Source organism: Vulpes lagopus, chromosome X (assembly GCF_018345385.1).
Source record: "Vulpes lagopus strain Blue_001 chromosome X, ASM1834538v1, whole genome shotgun sequence".
Lineage (NCBI taxonomy): Eukaryota > Metazoa > Chordata > Mammalia > Carnivora > Canidae > Vulpes > Vulpes lagopus.
In genome coordinates, this window is record NC_054848.1 from 41,030,826 (window position 1) to 41,055,876 (window position 25,051).

At 41.1% G+C, this 25,051-nt stretch overlaps 1 protein-coding gene across 3 annotated transcripts in view; it reads left to right on the forward strand.

The window, feature by feature from the left end:
* Positions 1-25,051, forward strand: part of ZNF157 (zinc finger protein 157) — a 51,532-nt gene that overhangs the window by 17,674 nt on the left and 8,807 nt on the right. The window contains exon 1 of one of the 3 annotated variants that reach the window (XM_041740270.1): positions 8,439-8,751. The exons of the other annotated variants lie outside the window; for them this stretch is intronic. Within the exon in view, the coding sequence (XP_041596204.1) occupies positions 8,719-8,751 (33 nt within the window). The 5' untranslated portion in view covers positions 8,439-8,718. Of the gene's footprint in view, positions 1-8,438; positions 8,752-25,051 lie in introns of those variants that run through there. 3 annotated transcript variants of the gene reach the window in all.

Sequence of the window (25,051 nt, forward strand, 5' to 3'; positions counted from 1 at the left end):
AGCCCGGGGTGTGATCCTGGAGACCTGGGATCGAGTCCTGTGTTGGGCTCCCTGCATGGAGCCTGCTTCTCCCTCTGCCTGTGTCTCTGCCTTCCTCTCTCTCTCTCTCTCTCTCTGAATAAATAAATAAAATCTTTAAAAAAAGAAACTCAAAAAAATAATAGTATTCTGTAATAGTATATTACAGTATAATACTAGTTTTGGGTGTACAATTTAGCAATTCAAGACTTACATATAATACCCAGTGCTCATCACAAGTGCACTTCATTAATTCTCCCAGTAGAATTTTAGTTGCATTAAATTATTTATTTATTTTTAAAAATTTTTATTTATTTATGATAGTCACACAGAGAGAGAGAGAGAGAGGCAGAGACACAGGCAGAGGGAGAAGCAGGCTCCATGCACTGGGAGCCCGACGTGGGATTCAATCCCAGGTCTCCAGGATCGCGCCCTGGGCCAAAGGCAGGTACCAAACCACTGCGCCACCCAGGGATCCCTATTTATTTATTTTTAAACAGATTTTATTTATTCATGAGAGACACAGAGAGAGAGAAAGAAGCACAGACACAGGCAGAGAGAGAAGCAGGCTCCACACAGGGAGCTCGATGTGGGACTCGATCCCTGGTCTCCAGGATCACACCCTGGCTGAAGGCCACGCTAAACCGCTGAGCCACCCGGGCTGCCCTAGTTGCATTAAATTATAAGTGAAACAATTATTAGTGTACATATTGTACTAATCTCATTACATCTGTTGAGTAGAATTTGAATTCCAAGTGTTTTCATCTTCACCATTATCTTGAGTCCTTAATCTATTACCTTTCATTTTTTAAGTCTTTCCTGTGCTTTTCTGACACTCTGTTCTGGCTGTTTCTTTCTTTTTTTTTTTTTTTAATATTTTATTTACTCATTCATGAGAGAGAGGCAGAGACACAGGCAGAGGGAGAAGCAGGCTCCATGCAGGGAGCCTGATGTGGGAATCGATCTCAGGACGCCAGGATCACGCCCTGGGCTGAGGGCAGGCAAGCCGCTGAGCCACCCAGGCATCCCTGGCTGTTTTTTTTTTTTTTAACTTGTTTTTTAGTTTTTTTTTTTGTGAATTTCTGTATGGTGCACAACTTGAGAGCTGTGATGGTGTTCTGATGATGTTGTCCAGTCTGTGCAGGTAATCAGTATCCAGTTGCTAATCGATATTCAGATGACAAGTCATGGATAAAATACTGTCCCCAACAGTGCCCAAATGTCCCATTGGAAGAGTGAACCATAGAAACCAAACCATAGTTTGACTTTCTGCCTGTGCAGCAAACTGCCGTGCTTTTTCCCTGATTAGAGTCCAGGGGAAACTGATTTATAAAGGAAGAACCATCAGGAAGACAGAATTGAGTTATCACAATAGTATTTCTTTCTCTTGCATAATTCTTGAGCTTACAAGATTCTTCCTTGATCTTGTGCACCTATTGCAACACTTCTAGCCTCTGCAATGCCTGCAGTGGCTCCATTGGCCTCTGCTTCTGGTCCCACTCTGATGCACCTGAGGCTCTCTGCGTTTTTTTTTTTTTTTTAATTTTATTTATTTATGATAGTCATACAGAGAGAAAGAGAGAGAGGCAGAGACACAGGCAGAGGGAGAAGCAGGCTCCATGCGCCAGGAGCCTGATGTGGGATTCGATCCCGGGTCTCCAGGATCGCGCCCTGGGCCAAAGGCAGGCGCCAAACCGCTGCGCCACCCAGGGATCCCGCTCTCTGCGTTTTAAGTCATTCTTCCTTTTTTCTGGCACAGTGGCACACATTTATAGCTAGGTAGTTCCATCAGCTGGTTTTCTGCCTATAAAGTTTTGGAAGGCTGGCAGCCTTGTCTCATTTTTTTTGATGTTTGCCAGTTTATTAAAGGATAGGATAAAGTAAGCAAGCCAACAGCCAGATGAAGAGATGCATAAAGCAAGGTATGGGGATAGGGTGCAAAGCAGCCATGCTCTTTAGGCACACCAGTCTCCCCACCTCCACATGTTCACCAACCTGGAAGCTTTCAGCATTTTCTCATTTTGTCCTGTATCTTTCTCTTTCAGTTCAAGCTGGCAGTGTTTCTATGCATATAATGTTCTCAAAAGCCTTGTGACTCTCTTATGTATGTCTGCATTAGACAAAAGGGACCCCAATGATCTGTACTGGATAATCCCATCTCTGTTCCTAGATTTTTAAAAAGATTTTATGCATTTGACAGAGAGAGAGAGAGCGTGCGCACGAGCAGGGGGAGTGGCAGGGAGAGGAAGAAGCAGGCTCCCCACAGAGCAAGGAGCCTGATGTTCTGGACTTGATGGGATCATGATGATGTTCTGGACTTGGATCATGACGTGAGCTAATATCAAGAGCTGGATGCTTAACCTAGTGAGCCACCCAGGCACCCTCTATTCCTGGATCTTGCTGAGATGGTTCAGTGGATCCATTGGCCATATACCTAATCTTTCCAGGAAAAGATTATCTAGCTACACCCTTGGCTTTCCGCAGAAAATTTCCACAGACAATTCATTGTTCTCAACAATGAATTGTCTAACTTTAGCCTTCATTACAATATGGGTAGGTTGAGAATATACCAAATCATCAAGTGTCGTTTCTTTTCTGTTAAATAGTTCCTTACTCAATGTATTCCTTTTGTCCTACTTTTTTACTATAAGCAGCAAGACGAACCCAGGCTGCGCCTTCAATACTTTGCTTGAAAATCTCTCAGCTAAATATCCAAGTTCATTCCTTACAAGTTTTAGTTCCTACATAACTGTAGAACACAATTCTCCCAAGTTTTCTGCCATTATATAACAAGGATAGTTTTTCTTTCAGTTTCCAGTAACATGTTCCTCATTTTATCTGAAACCTCACCAGAAGCACCTTTAATGTTCATATGTCTGTTAGCATTCTGTTTGTGATATATGTATTCTTTAAAATGATAGAAACTGGAGCGCCTGGGTGGCTCAGTCAGTTAAATGTCTGCCTTCAGTTCATGTCATGATCTTAGGGTCCTAGGATCAAGGCCCACATCAGGCTCCCTGCTCAGCTGGGGGTCTGCTTCTTCTTCTCCCTCTGCCCCTCCCCCTGCTTGTGCTCTCATGCTCCCCCCCCCCCATGAATAAATAAAATCTTAAAAAAATAAAATGATAGAAACTTATCCTACTGTCTTTTTCACTTCCTTCTGAACCCTCTCCAGCAGTGCCTTTAACGTCCATATTTCTTCCCAACAGTCTCTTCGGGGCAGTCTGTTTTTTTTTCTGTCACTTGCTTGAAAATTCTTCTAGCTGCTACATAGTAGCCCAAGCCATAGCCACTTGCACGTTTTTAGGTATTTATTATAGCAGTACCTGACTTCCCAGTAAGAAAAATTTGTGTTGCTTTCATTGTTGTGCCATAACTAATGACCATAAACTTGGTGGCTTAAACAACAAAAGTTTTTTCTCTCACAGTCTGGAGGCCAGGAATCTAAAATCAAGGTATTGGCAGAGCCATGCTCCCTCTGAAGGTTGTAAGGGAGAATCCATCCTTGCATCTTCCACCTTCTTATGGGTATACATATTCCTTGGTTTGTGGCTGTATCACTGTAATCTCTGCTTTTGTTACAAGACCCTCTCCTTTGTGTCTGCCTTCTCCTCTTCTGTGTCTTACAAGGATTAAAGGCCCAACTGGGTACTCTGTATCAGTCAGAGTTCTACCAGAGAAATAGAGCCAGTAGGGGATATACACGTGTAGTGCTTTAAGAGATTTATTGCAAGGAATTGGATTAAGTAATTGTGTGAGTTGGCAAGGCAAGTCCAAAATCCATAGGCAGGCCAGCAGGAAAGTGGCAGGAGCTGACATAGCCATCCACAGGTAGAATTTCATCCTCAGGGAAACTTCAGTTTTGTGGTTATCTTTTTAAAGATTTTATTTACTGGGATCCCTGGGTGGTGCACCGGTTTGGCGCCTGCCTTTGGCCCAGGGCGCGATCCTGGAGACCCGGGATCGAATCCCACATTGGGCTCCCGGAGCCTGCTTCTCCCTCTGCCTATGTCTCTGCCTCTCTCTCTCTCTGTGTGTGTGACTATCATTAAAAAAAAGATTTTATTTATTTATTCATGAGAGACACACACAGAGAGAGGCAGAGAGAGAAGCAGTCTCCTGGCAGGGAGCCTGATGTGGGACTCGATCCTGGGACTCTAGGATCATGCCCTGGGCCAAAGGTAGGCACTCAACCACTGAGCCACCCAGGCATCCCTTCAGTTTTGCTCTTAAGGCCTTTCAACTGATTGTATAAAATTGGATCCAGATAATCAAGGATGATCTTTTCTACTAACGTTAGCTAATGGTACATGTTAAACACATCTACAGAAGAACTTCACAGCAACACCTAGATTAGTTTTTGATTGAGTAACTCAGGATTATAGCAGGCCCACTTGACACATAAAACTGACCCATCACAGTCCACCCCTTGTCAACGTGGTGCCCACATGCATCATCCTGAACCATACTCAGTCCCCAAATAAAGACAACAAAGTCATCCTTCTGCCTAACATGATACAGCCATCTTGTGTATAACCGAAAACAGGCTAATTCTTTCCTCAGAAGAGGATGCAAAGTCATTGAGTGATGTTTACTCTTCTCTTTGATATACCATGCATTTACATAAGTGACATAAAGCTAACCATTATTATTTTTTTAAGATTTATTTATTTATTTATTTATTTATTTATTTATTTATTTATGATTCTATTTATTTATTCATGAGAGATGCAGTGAGAGAGAGAGGCAGAGACACAGTCAGAGGGAGAAGCAGGCCCCATGCAGGGAGCCTGATGTGGGACTTGATCCCAGGTCCCCAGGATCAGGCCCTGGGCTAAAGACAGCACTAAACCACTGAGCCACCAGGGCTGCCCAAGACTTATTTATTTTAGAGAGCATGAGCAGGAGGGACAGAGGAAGTGAGACTCTTAAACAGACTGCGCACTGAGCGTAGAGCCCTACGTGGTATCACGACCTGAGCTGAAATCAAGAGTCAGATGCTCAACTGACTGCATCACCCAGGTGCCCCAAAGCTAAGTGTTATTAATAGATTTTATGTTGGGTGATAGAGGATAAGAGAGGGCACAAAGCAAAAATAATTGTCTTATACACAATGTTCATAACAAAACAAGGAAGAAATACTAAAAAAATTATAGCACTTATTTTTCTAACTGGTCAGGTAGTCATAACTGGTATTTATAAGTAAATCCTACTACCCATTACATATTCCCTTTGCTCTCAGTAAGTACCTTGGTTGGTTCTTTATTTAGCGCAGTGACCCAAACTTTCATTCCTGCAGGGTCCAGCTATTAATAGTCTTGCCTGAATTGTGTTGTATAGTTTTCCATCGACTTTAATCACAGAACATGACACAGAGTATGCCTTAAGGGGCCTTTTTTTAAAAAAAGTAGGCCCCAAGCCCAGTGTGGAGCCCAACATAAGGCTTGAAATCACATCCCTGAGATCAAGACCTGAGCTGAGATCAAGAGTTCGATGCTTAACTGACTGAGCCATCACCCAGGTGCCCAAGGGGTCTTCTGTATTTCAGGCATATAATTCCTTACCTCCGTTGTGTAGCAGCAGCCCAATTTTCTGCTGGGTGGCAATCTTAGGTTCTAGTGAAATGGAATCATTGTGTTTCCTGGTAGAAGCATTCATCCCTTTGGAAATAAGATTTCTATACTAGCAGAGCATAAGGTCATATGGATGAAAAGGGAAATTTTTGCTAGTTTTTCATTATGGGTAATAGTGGGTGGTGCCATTTTCCAATTCCACCCCTTGTGTTCTGGATCCTTGACTCCTGTCTATGGGAGAAACAGTACCATATATCAGATGCTGATTCAGAGGGTGTACAGCCTATTGGAAGACATTGCCTCAGCTTAGCAAGGTGTTACCACCTAGTTGGCACTGCAGCTGAGTCTTCTAAAGGCTATTCCACCATTCTGTCAAAGCCAGATGCTTGGGGATGGTGGGAAACCTGGTAAGACAAGTGAATTCTATGAGCAGACTCATTGCTGCACTTCATTTGTTATGAAGTAAATTCCTTCATCATTAACAATGTGTTGAATACCGTCATAGTGGATAAGGCATCATGTAAGTCTACAGATGGTAGTTTTGGCATGGTGTACAGGAAAGGCAAATCCATATCCAGAGTAACCGTCTATTCCAGTAACAAGAATGTGCTCCCCTTTCCATGATGGAAGTGGTCAGTGTAATCAACCTGCCACCAGGTAGCTGGCTGATTACCCCAGAGAATGGTGCCATATCAGAGACTCAATGTTGATCTCTGCTGCTGGCACCTTGGGCACTCTGCTGTGGTTGTAGCCAAGTCAACCTTGGTGAGTGAAAGTCCATGTTGCTGGGTCTGTACATAACCTCCATCCCTGTCACCATGGTCATTTTGCTCATGAGCCTCCTGGCCTCCTGTCTTCATTAGTAAAATCGGAGACAGTTCTAAAATCATATCTGAGTGTGGATCATAATGGCCAAAGGCATCAAGAGAGCTACTGTTCCCTTTCGTGAAGATGGCACTGAAGGCAAATAAGAAATGTAAATGTCCCTCCCAAAGCTGCAAGTTTGACCACTATGCCATCATCAGGTTCCCCCCTGACTACCGAGACAGCCATGAAGAAAATGAAGACAACACACTCGTATTCATCGTGGATCTCAGGGCCAACAAGCACCAGATCACACGGGCTATGAAGAAGCTCTAGGTTATTGATGTGACCAACATCAACATCTTGATCAGGCCGATTGGAGAGAAGTCATATGTTTGACTGCTTCTGACTATGATGCTTTGGATGTTGCCAATAAAAATGGGATCATCTAAACTGAGTCCAGCTGGCTAAATCTAAATATAAGTTTTTTCACCATTAAAAAAAGAGCTCCTGCTTTTTGCAATTGAGACAGCTTACTTTTTTTTCCAGGATCTTATTCGAAAATGACCGTATTTGGGTAATTTTATAGATAGGAGTTAGTAATATCCACAGACATGGAACATGTGTCTTGCAGAATCCAAGTAAGCTGATTAGGTGCTATGTTGTTTTGTTTAATACCAGCAGTAGGCAACTATATATATATATATATATATATATATATATATATATATATATATATATATATATATATTTTTTTTTTTTTTTTTAATGTGTTCACTTATTTTAGTTACACTACATTTACCATGTTATCACCATGGAATGTAAATTCAGGTTAGACAAGAGAATTTCACAAGTTGCAATAACATATTCTGGAGTATACCAAGGTTTGTGTGTAATGTTTGACCAAACAAGCTTGCTCATAAGTCATTAATCACTTCCACTGTAGGTAATTTGTTAACATTTATGAGTCTTATAGGAGAAATAAACATACTTCATACATTTAAAAATTGTTTTTCATTTACCTTTGCATTAGCACTTAAAAGACATTTCTATTTCAAAAGGACATTTAAAAATTATTCTAATATAACAGCAGCATAAATATAATTCTGCAGTTGCAAAAGAGCTAAACTGGGATCCATAGTTAACTTATTCTCATGTTTGCAACTATGATCCTTCTTGAAATAAGCACTACTTCTAAGCAGCCATTTTATCAGCTTTTTAAGGTTTGGTTTAAACACACATTTTCAATTACGGGGAGGCTTATAATGTTATATTAATGCATTGTTCTAAAAGGGATCATCAATAGCTTACCAGCCCTAAAGTACTCAGTCCACAGAGCAGGCAGAAAAAAGTTAAATTAACTGCAATAAGTAGGATTCCTACATAACATGAAATGCATGTGATATTCTGCAGCAACTGGAAATACATCAGTACTGGCATGTTGTCCTCTTTAAAACTAATTTCGTCAGAAGAGTTTAAGAAGGTAACCATTTTGCCACTATCAAGTGCATTTATGTATTTATTTATTTTAAATACTTTATTTATTCATGAGAGACACAGAGGCAGAGAGAGAGGCAGAGGGAGAAGCAGGCTCCATACAAGGAGCCCGATGTGGGACTCGATCTCAGGACTCTAGGATCACTCTCTGAGTTGAAGGCAGACGCTCAACCACTGAGCCACCCAGGCGTCCCTATGAAGTGCATTTAAAAGTAACTTTTTTTGGTACTAATGTGACTCCCCTGAATGACCTGGTTAGTGAACTAGTCACTAGTAATTTGGTGGCCAGGGAGATCAAGCCTGCAAGAAAGGAAGTCAATATTCGAATCACCATGTTCTTGTCTGACCCACTCTAATGATTTATTTTATTTTATTTTTTTTAAGATTTTATTTATTTATGAGAAATACAGAGAGGGAGAGAGAGAGAGAGGCAGAGACACAGGCAGAGGGAGAAGCAGGCTCCATGCAGGGAGCCCGACGTGGGACTTGATCCTGGGTCTCCGGGATCACGCCCTGAGCTGAAGGCGGCACTAAACCGCTGAGCCACCTGGGCTGCCCTCTAATGATTTATTTTCAACATGAACATATAACCTCAAAATGAGATGTCTAGCTAAAGCAACTACCACCAAGCATCTCTTCTTCTAAGGTTTAGGCTTTGCTCAGAATTCCTTATGCAGGATTAGCCCATACCAAGAGTCATTGCTCCCACAGCAAAGCCTTTGGCTGCCAGGCACATGTGGATCAGGTGAACAGACAACCTTTTAGCATTTGCCTTGCTCTTCAATTTAAATAATACACACAAAATGCTGCAAGACCCGCCATTCCAATGGGAACACATGGTACCTCTCTACCTTTCTGGGTAAGTTTATTTATTTATTTTTTTAATTAATTTTTATTGGTGTTCAATTTACCAACGTACAGAAAAACACCCAGTGCTCATCCCGTCAAGTGTCCACCTCAGTGCCCGTCACCCTTCCCCTCCAACACCCGCCCTCCTCCACTTCCACCACCCCTAGTTCGTTTCCCCGAGTTAGGAGTCTTTATGTTCTGTCTCCCTTCCTGATATTTCCCAACATTTCTTTTCCCTTCCTTTATATTCCCTTTCACTATTATTCATATTCCCCAAATGAATGAGAACATACACTGTTTGTCCTTCTCCGATTGACTTATTTCACTCAGCATAATACCCTCCAGTTCCATCCACGTTGAAGCAAATGGTGGGTATTTGTCATTTCTAATGGCTGAGTAATATTCCATTGTATACATAAACCACATCTTCTTTATCCATTCATCTTTCGATGGACACCGAGGCTCCTTCCACAGTTTGGCTATTGTGGCCATTGCTGCTAGAAACATCGGGGTGCAGGTGTCCCGACGTTTCATTGCATCTGAATCTTTGGGGTAAATCCCCAGCAGTGCAATTGCTGGGTCGTAGGGCAGGTCTATTTTTAACTCTTTGAGGAACCTCCACACAGTTTTCCAGAGTGGCTGCACCAGTTCACATTCCCACCAACAGTGTAAGAGGGTTCCCTTTTCTCCGCATCCTCTCCAACATTTGTTGTTTCCTGCCTTGTTAATTTTCCCCATTCTGACTGGTGTGAGGTGGTATCTCATTGTGGTTTTGATTTGTATTTCCCTGATGGCAAGTGATGCAGAGCATTTTCTCATGTGCATGTTGGCCATGTCCATGTCTTCCTCTGTGAGATTTCTCTTCATGTCTTTTGCCCATTTCATGATTGGATTGTTTGTTTCTTTGGTGTTGAGTTTAATAAGTTCTTTATAGATTTTGGAAACTAGCCCTTTATCTGATATGTCGTTTGCAAATATCTTCTCCCATTCTGTAGGTTGTCTTTTAGTTTTGTTGACTGTATCCTTTGCTGTGCAAAAGCTTCTTATCTTGATGAAGTCCCAATAGTTCATTTTTGCTTTTGTTTCTTTTGCCTTTGTGGATGTATCTTGCAAGAAGTTACTGTGGCCGAGTTCAAAAAGGGTGTTGCCTGTGTTCTCTTCTATGATTTTGATGGACTCTTGTCTCACATTTAGATCTCTCATCCATTTTGAGTTTATCTTTGTGTATGGTGAAAGAGAGTGGTCCAGTTTCATTCTTCTGCATGTGGATGTCCAATTTTCCCAACACCATTTATTGAAGAGACTGTCTTTCTTCCAATGGATAGTCTTTCCTCCTTTATCGAATATTAGATGACCATACATTTCAGGGTCCACTTCTGGGTTCTCTATTCTGTTCCATTGATCTATGTGTCTGTTTTTGTGCCAGTACCACACTGTCTTGATGACCACAGCTTTGTAGTACAACCTGAAATCTGGCATTGTGATGCCCCCAGCTATGGTTTTCTTTTTTAAAATTCCCCTGGCTATTCGGGGTCTTTTCTGATTCCACACAAATCTTAAAATAATTTGTTCTAACTCTCTGAAGAAAGTCCATGGTATTTTGATAGGGATTGCATTAAACGTGTAAATTGCCCTGGGTAACATTGACATTTTTACAATATTAATTCTTCCAATCCATGAGCATGGAATATTTTTCCATCTCTTTGTGTCTTCCTCAATTTCTTTCAGAAGTGTTCTATAGTTTTTAGGGTATAGATCCTTCACCTCTTTGGTTAGGTTTATTCCTAGGTATCTTATGCTTTTGGGTGCAATTGTAAATGGGATTGACTCCTTAATTACTCTTTCTTCAGTCTCATTGTTAGTGTATAGAAATGCCACTGACCTCTGGGCATTGATTTTGTATCCTGCCACGCTACCAAATTGCTGTATGAGTTCTAGCAATCTTGGGGTGGAGGCTTTTGGGTTTTCTATGTAGAGTATCATGTCATCGGTGAAGAGGGAGAGTTTGACTTCTTCTTTGCCAATTTGAATGCCTTTGATGTCTTTTTGTTGTCTGATTGCTGAGGCGAGGACTTCCAGAACTATGTTGAAGAGCAGTGGTGAGAGTGGACATCCCTGTCTTGTTCCTGATCTTAGGGGAAAGGCTCCCAGTGCTTCCCCATTGAGAATGATATTTGCTGTGGGCTTTTCGTAAATGGCTTTTAAGATGTCGAGGAAAGTTCCCTCTATCCCATCACTCTGAAGTGTTTTGATCAGGAATGGATGCTGTATTTTGTCAAATGCTTTCTCTGCATCTAATGAGAGGATCATATGGTTCTTGGTTTTTCTCTTGCTGATATGATGAATCACATTGATGGTTTTACGAGCGTTGAACCAGCCTTGTGTCCCGGAGATAAATCCTACTTGGTCATGGTGAATAATTTTCTTAATGTGTTGTTGGATCCTATTGGCTAGTATCTTGTTGAGAATTTTTGCATCCATGTTCATCAGGGATATTGGTCTGTAATTCTCCTTTTTGGTGGGGTCTTTGTCTGGTTTCGGAATTAAGGTGATGCTGGCCTCATGGAACGAATTTGGAAGTACTCCATCTCTTTCTATCTTTCCAAACAGCTTTAGTAGAATAGGTATGATTTCTTCTTTAAACGTTTGATAGAATTCCCCTGGGAAGCCATCTGGCCCTGGATTCTTTTGTCTTGGGAGGTTTTTGATGACTGCTTCAATTTCCTCCCTGGTTATTGGCCTGTTCAGGTTTTCTATTTCTTCCTGCTCCAGTTTTGGTAGTTTGTGGCTTTCCAGGAATGCGTCCATTTCTTCTAGATTTCCTAATTTATTGGCGTACAGCTGTTCATAATATGTTTTTAAAATCTTTTGTATTTCCTTGGTGTTGGTAGTGATCTCTCCTTTCTCATTCATGATTTTATTAATTTGAGTCTTCTCTCTCTTCTTTTTAATAAGGTTGGCTAATGGTTTATCTATCTTAGTAATTCTTTCAAAGAACAACTCCTGGTTCTGTTGATCTGTTCCACATTTCTTTTGGTCTCGATATCATTTAGTTCTGCTCGAATTTTAATTAACTGTCTTCTTCTGCTGGGGGTGGGGTCTATTTGTTGCTTTTTCTCTAGTTCCTTTATGTGTAAGGTGAGCTTTTGAATTTGAGTTCTTTCCAGTTTTTGAATGGATGCTTGTATTGCGATGTATTTCCCCCTCAGGCCTGCTTTTGCTGCATCCCAAAGATTTTGAACGGTTGTATCTTCATTCTCATTAGTTTCCATGAATCTTTTTAATTCTTCCTTAATTTCCTGGTTGACCTTTTCATCTTTTAGCAGGATGGTCCTTAACCTCCACGTGTTTGTGGTCCTTCCAAACTTCTTGTTGTGATTAAGTTCTAATTTCAAGGCATTATGGTCTGAGAATATACAGGGGACTATCCCAATCTTTTGGTATCGGTTCAGACCCAATTTGTGACCTAGTATGTGGTCTATTCTGGAGAAAGTTCCATGTGCACTTGAGAAGAATGTGTATTCAGTTGAGTTTGGATGTAAAGTTCTGTAGATATCTGTGAAATCCATCTGGTCCAGTGTATCATTTAAAGCTCTTGTTTCTTTGGATATGTTGTGCTTAGAAGACCTATCTAGTATAGAAAGAGCTAGATTGAAGTCACCAAGTATAAGTGTATTATTATCAAAGTATTTCTTCAGTTTGGTTATTAATTGGTTTAAATATTTGGCAGCTCCCACATTCGGGGCATATATATTGAGGATTGTTAAGTCCTCTTGTTGGATAGATCCTTTGAGTATGAGATAGTGTCCCTCTTCATCTCACTATAGTCTTCGGGGTAAATTTTAATTTATCTGATATAAGGATGGCTACCCCTGCTTTCTTTTGAGGACCATTTGAATGGTAAATGGTTCTCCAACCTTTTATTTTCAGGTTGTAGGTGTCCTTCTGTCTAAAATGAGCCTCTTGTAGACAGCAAATAGATGGGTCCTGCTTTTTTATCCAGTCTGAAACCCTGCGCCTTTTGATGGGGTCATTAAGCCCGTTCACGTTCAGAGTTACTATTGACAGATATGAGTTTAGTGTCATCATATGTATTCAGTCCTTGTTTTTGTGGATTGTTCCACTGAACTTCTTCTTAAAGGGGAATTTTAAGAGTCCCCCTTAAAATTTCTTGCAGAGCTGGTTTGGAGGTTACATAGTCTTTCAGTTCCTGCCTGTCTTGGAAGCTCTTTATCTCTCCTTCCATATTGAATGAGAGCCTTGCTGGATAAAGTATTCTTGGTTGCATGTTCTTTTCATTTAGGACCCTGAATATATCCTGCCAGCCCTTTCTGGCCTGCCAGGTCTCTGTGGAGAGGTCTGCTGTTACCCTAATATTCCTCCCCATAAAATCAGGGACTTTTTTTCTCTTGCTGCTTTAAGGATCTTCTCCTTATCTTTGGAATTTGCAAGCTTCACTATTAAATGTCGAGGTGTTGAACGGTTTTTGTTGATTTTAGGGGGGGATCTCTCTATTTCCTGGATCTGAATGCCTGTTTCCCTTCCCAGATTCGGAAAGTTTTCAGCTAGGATTTGGTCAAATACATATTCTGGCCCTCTGTCCCTTTCGGCGCCCTCGGGAACCCCAATTAAACGTAGGTTTTTCTTCCTCAGGCTGTCATTTATTTCCTTAATCTATCCTCATGGTCTTTTAATTGCCTGTCTCTTTTTTCCTCAGTTTCCCTCTTTGCCATCAACTTGTCTTCTATGTCACTCACTCATTCTTCCACCTCGTTAAGCCTCAACGTTAGGACTTCTAGCTTGGATTGCATCTCATTTAATTGATTTTTAATTTTTTGCCTGATTGGATCTAAATTCTGCAGTCATGAAGTCTCTTGAGTCCTTTATGGTTTTTTCTAGAGCCACCAGTAGCTGTATAATAGTGCTTCTGAATTGGCTTTCTGTCATTGAATTGTAATCCATATTTTGTAACTCTGTGGGAGAGAGGGCTGTTTCTGATTCTTTTTTTTGAGGTGAGGTTTTCCTTCTAGTCATTTTGCTCAGTGCAGAGTGGCCAAAAACAAGTTGTATTGGGAAAAGGAGAAAAAGAGAGAGAAGAAAAGAAAAGAGAAAAAGAAAAAAGAGAAAGAAGAAAAAGAAGGGGAAAAAGAGAAGAAAAAGAGAAAGAAGAAAGAAAGGAGAAAAAAAAGGGGGGGTGCGGTGGGGGAAGCAATCAGAAATCAAGAAGAAAGAAAGGAAAAAAAGCACAAAACAAAACAAAAAAAACCAAAAACAAAAACAAAAAACAAACAAACAAACAAAAAAACTCGGGGGAGTATCTTCCGATTCTGTATACTTTAAGTCCCTTGACTTCGCCTGGAACTGGTCCGTGTCGCTGGTCTTCTGGGGGAGGAGCCTGCTGTGCTGATTTTCAGGTGTTAGCACTTGGGCGAGCTGCTCAGCCCCTGCCTGGTGCAGGGCTCAGTGGGGGTTGTTCACCCCGTGAGGCCCCGGGAGGAAGCCACAGTGGCGGGGGCAGCTCTGGGACCCTGGAGTCAGCCCCCGCAGTAACTCCGGGGCTCTCCGTCTGCAGGGCCTGGGGGCTCCGGGCGGGGCCGCTCATCTGCTCAGTTCCAGCAGGAGCGTCCTCGCTGTCCTGGGCCCTCCTGGCCTCTGCCTGTCCCGGGGGGAGGGCGGATCCTGGGCTGTGTCCCGTCGCCCTGTGCTCCGGAGCCTGCGCTGTTGAATTCGCGCTCCCGCCCCGCAGCCCCCTCCGGAGCCGCCGCCCGAGCCCCTCCGAGCTGCTCCGGGTCCCGCCGTGTGCGCTGCAGCCCTTAGGGAGCTCGGCGCATCTCCCGGGGCGCAGTTCCTCTGATACTGTCCCTGGGAGCCCGAGGGCATCCCCGCCTTTCTGGGGATCCTGCTCCAATTCCCCGGGAGGCCTTTCCGCGGGGAAGGTTGGTGCAGCTCCTGCTCCTCCGGGACGGGGCTCTCCTGTCCTGGGGACACTCGCCCCGGCCTCAGCCCGGCTCCTCGAGGGGCCCCTCCCCCTTGGACGCCTTTTGTGTCTTTATTTCTTTTTCCCCGTCTTCCTACCTTGATAGAAGCGCGACCTCTTCTCACTGTAGCGTTCCAGCTGGTCTCTCTTTAAATCTCAGGCCGAATTCGTAGATTTTTAGGATGATTTGAATGTTTTCTAGGTAATTTGTTGAGGACAGGTGACTTGGAGACCCTACTCTTCCGCCATCTTGCCCCTCCCCCTCTCTGGGTAAGTTTAGATCCCTGGTCTTTATCGTAGGAAGAGAAATATCTGTGCTGGTTGACAAAGTGACTGCAGAATCCTCCTTTCAGGTAGAAATGTAAATTTCATCACAGATGCTTTATACAGGGCCTGAGGCCTGCTTATGTTCCAAGAATGACAGCCAGTTTCTGGCTCTCGCCCATGCTCACAGTCCAACAGTAGTTCATTATTTGTTGCCTGTGGAATGTCATGAAGAGCTCCTGCCCTGGGGATTCTGATGAATTTCACCATTTGAGTGGGCCCTTGGATTTTCGCTGGATTTATCAACTCACCTCTGTCCCCGTGTGTCACTCACTGCCGGTCAGTCCTGGCTTGATTTTCAGTGTCTCTCGTATCATGATGTCATCAACGTAGTGTATTATTATCCTTGGGACCTGTATCAAATCCAAATCTCTTCTAACCAAGTTTTGACAGTTGGATTATGACATCTGGTGAATTCAGAGAACACTGTGGTAGTACTGTAAATGTAAATTAGGATCCTTCCCATATGAAAGCAGAGGGCTGCTTACTGTTTTCCTATCTCAACAGATGGAGGACAAAGCCTTTGCAGGATCAGTCACTGAGAACTAGTCTCCTTAGCTTTCTTTGTTTTTCCATTGTGGAAACCATATCAGGAGCTACTAACACTGTCAGGTGTTACTAATTTATTTAAGCCGTGACAGTGTGGTGTTGTCTGTGTCAACCACCTTTTTCACAGGGCACACAGGGCTATTCTAGGAGAATTTTTTGGACCAGTAATTCAGCCTCTAACATGCCACTAAAGTCGTTATCTCTTTTTGTCCACCACGTATTTTTTTTTTTAAGATTTTATTTATTTATTTGAGAAGGAGAGAAAGAGATAGCGAGAGAGCACGAGCAGGGAGGGGGAGAGTCAGGGGCAGAGGTAGAGGGAGAAGCAGATTCCCCGCTGAGCAGGGAGCCTGATGTAGGGCTCTATCCCAGGACCCCAGGGTGAAACTGAACCAAAGTCTGATCGACTGAACCACCCAGGTGCCCCCTCACCACGTATTCTGTACTGCTTCAGAATAACAACTTGTATGGGTTTGGGCAATTCTAAAGATTCTCATTTATCATGTACAATTAATACTGCCCAAAGGGTGAACTTACATTCTTTTTGTTTTACCGTACTAGACAGGAGAAATATTCCCTAGTCAGACATAATATCCACCTTAGGAATACATTTATTTAATTTTTAAAAGATTTTATTTACTTATTCATGATAAACAGAGAGGCAGAGACATAGGCAGAGGGAAAAGCAGGCTCCCCACGAGAAGCCTGAAGCGGGACTCAATCCTAGAACTGCAGGATCATGACCTGAGCTAAATAAAGGCAGATGCTCAACCACTGAGCCACCTAGGTGCCCCTAGGAATACATTTAGATGAAGGAGATGCATCTACATGTAAAGTCCATTCAGACATTCCTATTTTCATCCAAACTTCCACCTTAATTCCATCAACTGTTGTATCCCTCTATCCTTCTGATCTGACTATGGCCCCTGTTAGGACTTTGCCAGCAGATTTTGGAATTACAGTTTTGTGTAGCACCAATTAATAATGTGGGAAGATTGACAGTTAGAAAAATAACCATTTTGAAACTATTAAAGTAATAATTGAGTCAAGCAAGAATCACTGATGGATGCCAAAGTTATTGGGTGAAAGTTGAATGAGGAACAAAATATTTACATTGTCTCAAGTTACATCCCCACAGATTAGTCATTGGTTACATAGGGACAATTGGTAACTTTATAATGGAGAAACCTGTTAGTTACAACCTTCACTAAATGACCAGAAATATCAAAATTTTAATTTGAACATTCCTCATAGTCTCACCTTCTGGAGATAATCAGTCTTAACAGTTGAGTAAGATCCTTCAGAAATTCTGAAGTTTTTTGGATATGACTAACCAGTTGTCCAGAGAGATTTGTTGAGAAGAGTATTCTTTCTTCCCTGAATATCCTTGACACCTTCGTCAGACATCAATTGACCATGTATATGTGGGTTTATTTCTAAACCTTACTTTGTCTTGTGTATATCTTTACAAAACTACCACACTGTCTTGAGAACGATAACTTTACAAGTCTTAAAATGAGGTAATATAACCTCTTTAACTTTTTTTTAAGATTTTATTTATTCATGAGAGACACAGAGAGAGGCAGAGACATAAAAAGAGGGAGAAGCAAGCTCCCTGCAGGGAGTCTGATGTGGGACTCAATCCCAGGACCCTGGGATCACGCCATGAGCCAAAGGCAGATGCTCAACCACTGAGCCGCCCAGGTGCCCCTTTTCTTCTTTTTCAAAATTGCTTTGGCTATCTAGGCTCTTTATTCCCGTTTTTTTTTTTTTTTTAATATATGAATTTTTAAAAAATATTTTATTTATATACTTATTCCTGAGAGACAGAGAGAGAGAGAGAGAGGCAGAGACACAGGCAGAGGGAGAAGCAGGCTCCATGCAGGGAGCCTGACATGGGACTCAATCCCGGGGCTCCGGGATCATGCCCTGAGCTGAAGGCAGAAGCTCAACTGCTGAGCCACCCAGGCATCCCTAATATATGAATTTTAGAATCAGCTTATTAACTTGTAACTCTTAAATTTCTTTACTGATTGTAATTTGTGTTTGTAATAAATATTTTAAGGAACCTACTGAGATTATCTTTTTTTGTGTCATACTGTATGATCAGTTTTTGTGACTGCTGCATGTGTGCTCAAGAGAAACTATATTTTGTATGATCTGGGTATAGTGTTCAATATATATAGATCCAAAAGTTTCACCTTATTGATTATATTGCTTGGGTCTTTTGTATCTTCACTTATTTTTTTGTCTACTTAATCTGTCTCATTTTGTAAGTGGTATGTTGAAAGTCTCCCCTTCCTTAGGGAATGCTTGTTTTTTGCATTCCTAACATTTTTGGTTTATATAGGCTTTTGCTGTGTAAGTTTGTGCATAGGTATCTTCACATATTTTGTTGTTAAAGCTTCATTTCTTAAAAAGATTTTACTTACTTATTCATGAGAGACACACACACACACACACAGAGGCAAAGACATAGGCAGAGCAGGAAGCAGGCTCCCTGCATGGAGCCCAATGTGGAACTCAATACCAGGACCCTGGGATCATGCCCTGAGCCAAAGGCAGATGCTCAATCACTGAGCTGCCCAGGCGTCCCTAAATCTTCATTTTGGACAGGGCTTTTAACATTACAAAGTATTCTCCTTTGGCTCATATAACTTTTGGAATGCTACTTTGACATCAGGATTCCAGTTCCTTCTTTTTTTTTTTTTTTTTTTTTTCCAGTTCCTTCTTTTATATTGTTTTCATTTGGTAAATGTTTGTCCATCTCTTTAATTTTAGCCTGTTTGAATGACTGTGTTGTAAACATGTCTCTTGTGCACAGCATTTCTGGGTTCTGCTTTATGAGGCAGTGTGGAAACCTTTCTTGCTTAATAGGTGAGATAAGCCTATTTACACTTGTTTGTGTTACTGTTTGATGATATAAACAATTCAAATGTGTTTCATCTCAATTCTTTCATCTTCTGATGTAATTACTGTGCATATGTGTTATATTCACTGTATTTTGTTCTCTGTTGAGTGTTTCTTTTAATTTTTTTTTGTAATTAGGAAGGTTGTATTTAAAAAAAAAAGGAAGGTTGTATTTTTATGTTGTTAATCTCCTTTGTGTTAATACTTTTTTTCTTTTTAGAGAGAGAATGGGACAGGGGAGGGGCTGGGGGAGAGAGAATTTTTTTTAAAGATTTTATTTATTTGTTTTAGAGAGCATAGAAGTGGGGAGAAGAGTGGAGGGGGGAGCAAGATGGAATGGGAAAGAATCTCAAGCAGACTGCATGATGAGCATGAAGCCCAAGGCAGGGCTTGATCTCAAAACCCTGAGATCATTACCTAAGCTGAAACAAAGAGTCAGCCCTTTGACTGAGCCACCCAGGTACCCCATAGGAGAAAAGGAATCTTCGGTAGGCTCCATGCTCACATGGAGGCCATAATAGGCTGGATTTCATGGCTTTGAGACCATGACCTGAGCCAAAATCAAGAGCCAGAAGCTTAACTGACTGAACCACCCAAGCGTCCTTTGTGTTAATACTTCTTATAGTACCCTTAGTCAACCCTTCTCTCTTTCTATTTACTTATTCATAAAATTTGTATATATATTCAAGGTATACAACATGATTTGATACACATATACATATCGAAATGATTATTATAGTCAAGCTAATTAACATCTTCTCATATGGTTACCATTTTTTAAAACTTGTATTTAAGTAATCTCTACACCACATGTGGGGCTTGATCATGAGATCAAGAGTCGCATACTCCTCCAAATGGGCCAGCCAGGCACCTCCAACCATTTTGTGTGTGTGTGATGAGTACACCTATAATTTAGTTTTTTTAAAACATATTTATTTCTATTGTTCAATATGGTATTATTAAGTATAGATAGACTTCATGCCTGTATATTAGATCTCTAGAATTTTTTTTTTTTAAGATTTTAAGTATATCTCCATACCCATTGTGGGGCTTGAACTCACAACCTTGAGATCAAGAGTTTCATGCTTCACTGACTGAGCCAGCCAGGTGCCCCATAGATCTCTAGACATTCATTCTACATAATTGACTTTGTATTCTTTGACCAACATCTCATTTCCCCCATAACTCTGGTAACATTCTACTCTGCTTCTATGAGTTTAACATTTTTTTAAAAAGCTTTCCCATATAAATGAGAACATACAATATCTGTCTTTCTCTGTCTGATTCATTTCACTTAGCATAATGTCCTTCAGTTTCATCCATGTTCTTCCAAATGGTTGAATTTGCTTCTTTCTCATAATTGAATAATACTCAGAAATATCCATCTTTATCCATTCATCCATCAGTGGGCACTTAGGTTGTTTTCCATATCTTGGTTATTCTGATTAATGCTGCAGTGAACATGGGAGTACAGATATATCTTTGGGATACTGATTTCATTTCCTTCAGATATATACCCAGAAGTGGGACTGCTGGATCATATAGTAGTTCTATTTTTAATTTTTAAAAAATATTTTATTAATTTATTAATTTATTTATTCATTCATGAGAGACACACAGAGAGAGAGAGGCACAGAGACACAGGCAGAGAGAGAAGCAGACTCCATGCAGGGAGCCTGATGTGGGACTTGATCCCGGGGCTCCAGGATCATGCCCTGGGCCAAAGGTGACGCTAAACCACTGAGCCACCTGGGCTGCGCTATTTTTATTTTTTTAAAATATTTTATTTATTTATTCATGAGAGACACAGACAGAGGGAAAAGCAGGCTTCCTGGGGGGACCCCAATGTGGGAATTGATCCCAGGACCTGGGATCATGACCTGAGCCAAAGGCAGATGCTCAACCGCTGAGCCACCCAGATGTGCCTATTTTTAATTTTTTGAACAGCCTCCATACTGTTTTTCCATAATGGGTGTAGCAATTTACCTTTTTTAAAGATTATTTTTAAGTAATCTCTACATGGACTGTGGGGCTCGACCTTATCAAATCCATCTAATTTGTCTCTCACCTTTCCCTTTATAGCAGTCCATGATCTTTTTTTTAAGATGTAAAATTTGTTCACTATTTTTTATTTTTATTTTAAAAATTCTTATTTATTTATTTATGTACACTTAAATTCAATTTGCCAACATATAGTAGAACACCCAGTGCTCATCCCATCAGGTGCCTTCCTCAGTGCCCATCACCCGGCTACCCCATCCCCGCACCTACCTCCCCTTCTGCAACCCTTCTTTTCTTTTTTTTCTTTTTCTTTTTTTATTTTTTAAAAATTTTTATTTATTTATAATAGTCACATACACACACACAGAGAGAGAGAGAGGCAGAGAAACAGGCAGAGGGAGAAGCAGGCTCCATGCAGGGAGCCTGATGTGGGACTCAATCCCAGGTCCCCAGGATCACGCCCCAGGCTGCAGGCGGTGCCAAACCCCTGCGCCACCAGGGCTGCCCCTCATTGTGGTTTTGATTTGTATTTCCCTGATGGCAGCTGGTGTGAAGCATTTTCTCATGTGCTTCTTGGCTACATGTATGTCTTTGGAGAAATGTCTGTTTGTCTTCTGCCCATTTCATGACTGGATTGTTTGTTTCTTGCATGTTGAGTTTGATAACTTCTTTATAGACCTTGGATACTAGCCCTTTATCTGATACTTGCAAATGTCTTCTCCCATTGTGTAGGTTGTCTTTTAGTTTTGTTGACTGTTTCTTTTGCTGTGCAGAAGCTTTTCATCTTAAGTCCTAATAATTCATTTTTACTTTTGTTTCCCTTGCCTTCCTAGATGTATCTTGCAAGAAGTTGCTGTGGCCAAGTTCTCCTCTAGGATTTTGATGGATTCTTGCCTCACATTTAAATCTTTCAGCCAGGGCAGCCCCGGTGGCGCAGCGGTTTGGCGCCGCCTGCAGCCTAGGGCGTGATCCTGGAGACCCTGGATCGAGGCCCATGTCGGGCTCCCAGCATGGAGCCTGCTTCTCCCTCTGCCTGTGTCTCTGCCTCTCTCTCTGTCTCTATGAATAAATAAATAAAAAATTAAAAAAATAAATCTTTCAGCCACTTTGAGTTTATCTTTGTGTATGGTGTAAGAGAATGGTCCATTCTTCTGCACGTGGCTGTCCAATTTTCCCAGCACCATTTATTGAAGAGACTGTCCTTTTTTCAGTGGATATTCTTTCCTGCTTTGTCGAATATTAGTTGACCATAGAGTTGAGGCCCATTTCTGGGTTCTCTATTCTGTTCCATTGATATATCTGTCTGTTTCTGTGCCAGTACCACACTTTCTCGTTGATCACAACTTTGTAATACAGCTTGAAATCAGGCATTGTGATGCCCCCAGCATTGGTTTTCTTTTTCACTCTTCCTCTGGCTATTCGGGGTCTTTTCTGATTCCACACAAATCTTAAGATGATTTGTTCCAACTCTCTGAAGGAAGTCCATGGTATTTTGATAGGGATTCCATTAAATGTGTGAATTGCCCTGGGTACCACTGACATTTTCACAATATTAATTCTTTCAACCCATGAGCATGGAATGTTTTTCCATCTCTTTGACTTCCTCAGTTTCTTTCATAAGTGTTCTGTGGTTTTTAGGGTATAGATCCTTTCCCTCTTTGGTTAGGTTTATTCCTAGGTATCTTATGCTTTTGGGTGCAATTGTAAATGGGATTGACTCCTTAATTTCTCTTTCTTCAGTCTCATTTTTAGTGTACAGAAATGCCACTGATTTCTGGGCATTGATTTTGTATCCTGCCACACTGCCGAATTGCTGTATGAGTTCTAACAATCTTGGGGTGGAGTCTTTTGGGTTTTCTATGTACAGTATCATGTCATCTACAAAGAGGGAGAGTTTGACTTCTTCTTTGCCAATTTGCATGCCTTTTATTTCTTTTTGTTGCCTGATTGCTGAGGCTAGGACTTCTAGTACTACGTTGAATAGCAGTGGTGAGAGTGGAGATCCCTGTTGTGTTCCTGATCTTAGGGGAAAGGGTCTCAGTTTTTCCCCATTGAGAATGATAATCCCTGTGGGCTTTCCATAAATGGCTTTTATGGTATTGAGGAATGTTCCCTCTATCCCTACACATTGAAAAGTTTTAATTAGGAATTGACGCTGTATTTTGTCAAATGTTTTCTCTACATCTATTGAGAGGATCATATGGTTCTTGTTTTTTCTTTTATTGACGTGATCTATCCCATTGATTGTTCTACGAATGTTGAACCACCCTTGCATCCTGGGGATAAATCCCACTTGGTCATGGTGAATAATCCTCTTAATGTATTGTTCCATCCTATTGGCTAGTATCTTGTTTTTTTTTTGTTTTTTGTTTTAAACTTTTTTTATTTTTTTAAGATTTTATTTATTTATTCATGAGAGACACAGAGAGAGAGAGGGAGGCAGAGGCACAGGCAGAGGGAGAAGCAGGCTCCATGCAGGGAGCCCGACGTGGGACTCGACCCTGGGTCTCCAGGATCAGGCCCTGGCCGAAGGCGGCACTAAACCGCTGAGCCACCCGGGCTGCCCGGCTAGTATCTTGTTCAGAATTTTTGCATCCATGTTTATCAGGGATATTGGTCTATAATTCTCCTTTTTGGTGGTGTCTTCGTCTGGTTTTGGAAGTAAGGTAAGGCTGACCTCATAAAACGAGTTTGGAAGTATTCCATCCCTTTCTATCCTTTGGAACAGCTTTAGTAGAATAGGTATGATTTCTTCTTTAAACTTTTGATAGAATTCCCCTGGGAAGCCATCTGGCCCTGGACTTTTGTGTCTTGGGAGGTTTTTGATGACTACTGCTTCAATTTCCTCCCTGGTTATTGGCCTGTTCAGGTTTTCTAATTCTTCCTGTTCAGTTTTGGTAATTTGTGGGTTTCTAGAAAATCATCCATTTCTTCCAGATGGCCTAATTTGTTGGTATATAGCTTCTCACATATTTTTTTAAATCATTTGTATTTCCTTGGTATTGGTTTTGATCTCTCCTCTTTCGTTTATGATTTTATTAATTTGAGTCTTTATTCTTTATAGTAAGACTGGCTAGGGGTTTATCTATCCTATTAATTCTTTCAAAGAACCAACTCCTGGTTTTGTTGATCTGTTCCACAGTTCTTCTGGTCTCTTATTTCATTGAGTTCTGCTCAAATCTTTGTTATCTCTCTTCTTCTGCTTGGTGTAGGCTTTATTTGTGGTTCTTTCCCCAATTTCTTTAGGTGCGAGTTTAGCTTGTGTATTTGGGTTTTTTCCCAATTTTTTGAGGGATGCTTGTATTTGTGATATATTTCCCTCTTAGGACTGCTTTTGCTATATCCCAAAGATTTTGAATGGTTGTATTTTCATTTTCATTAGTTTCCATGGATCTTTTTAATTTTTCTCTAATTTCCTGGTTGACCCATTCATCATTTAGTAGGATTCTTTTTAACCTCCACGTGTTTGCGTTTCTCCCAAATTTCTTCTTGTGATTGAGTTCTAGTTTCAAAGCATTGTGGTTTGAAAATATGCAGTGGACAATCCCAATCTTTTGGTATCGGTTGAGACGTGGTTTGTGACCCAATATGTGGTCTATTCTGGAGAAAGTACCATGTGCACTTGAGAAGAATGTGTATTTTGTTGCAATAGGATGGAATGTTCTGTGTATATCTGGGAAATCTCTTTGGCCTAGTGTATCATTTAAGGCCCTTGTTTCTTTGGTGATGTTCTGCTTAGAAAATCTGTCATTTGCAGAAACTGCCATGTTGAAGTCTCTTGCTATTAGTGTATTATTACCTAAGCATGTCTTCACTGTGGTTATTAATTGATATGCTTGGTAGCTCCCATATTAGGGGCATAAATATTCATGATTGTTAGGTCCTCTTGTTGGATAGACCCTTTAATTATGACATAGTGTTCTTCATCTCTTATTAGAGTCTGGTATAATCTCTAATTTATCTGACATGAGGATTGCCATCCCAGCTTACTTTTGAGGACCATTTGAATGGTAAATGGTTCTCCATCCTTCATTTTCAGGCTGGAGGTGTCCTTAGGTCAAAAATGAGTCTTTTATAGACAGCATTTAGATGGGTCTTGCTTTTTTATCCTGTCTGATACCTTGAGTCTTTTGATGGGATCATTTAGCCCATTCATGTTCAGAGTAACTATTGAATGATATGAGTTTAATGTCAGCATATTACCTATACAGTCCCTGTTCTTGTGGCTTATTTCTTTGGGCTTCCTCTTTCTTTTACAGGATCCCCCTTAATATTTCTTGCAGAGCTGGTTTGGTGGTCACATATTCTTTCAGTTTCTTTCTATCCTGGAAGCTCTTTATCTTTCCTTCTATTCTGAATGAGAGCCTCGCTGGATAAAGTATTCTTGGCTGCATGTTTTTCTCACTTAGTACCATGTATATATCCTGCCAGCCCTTTTTGGCTTGCCAGGGGTCTGTTGAGAGGTCTATTGTTAATCTGATATTTCTCCCTATATGAGTTAAGAATCTCTTGTCTCGAGTTGCTTTAAGAATTTTTTCTTTATCTTTGA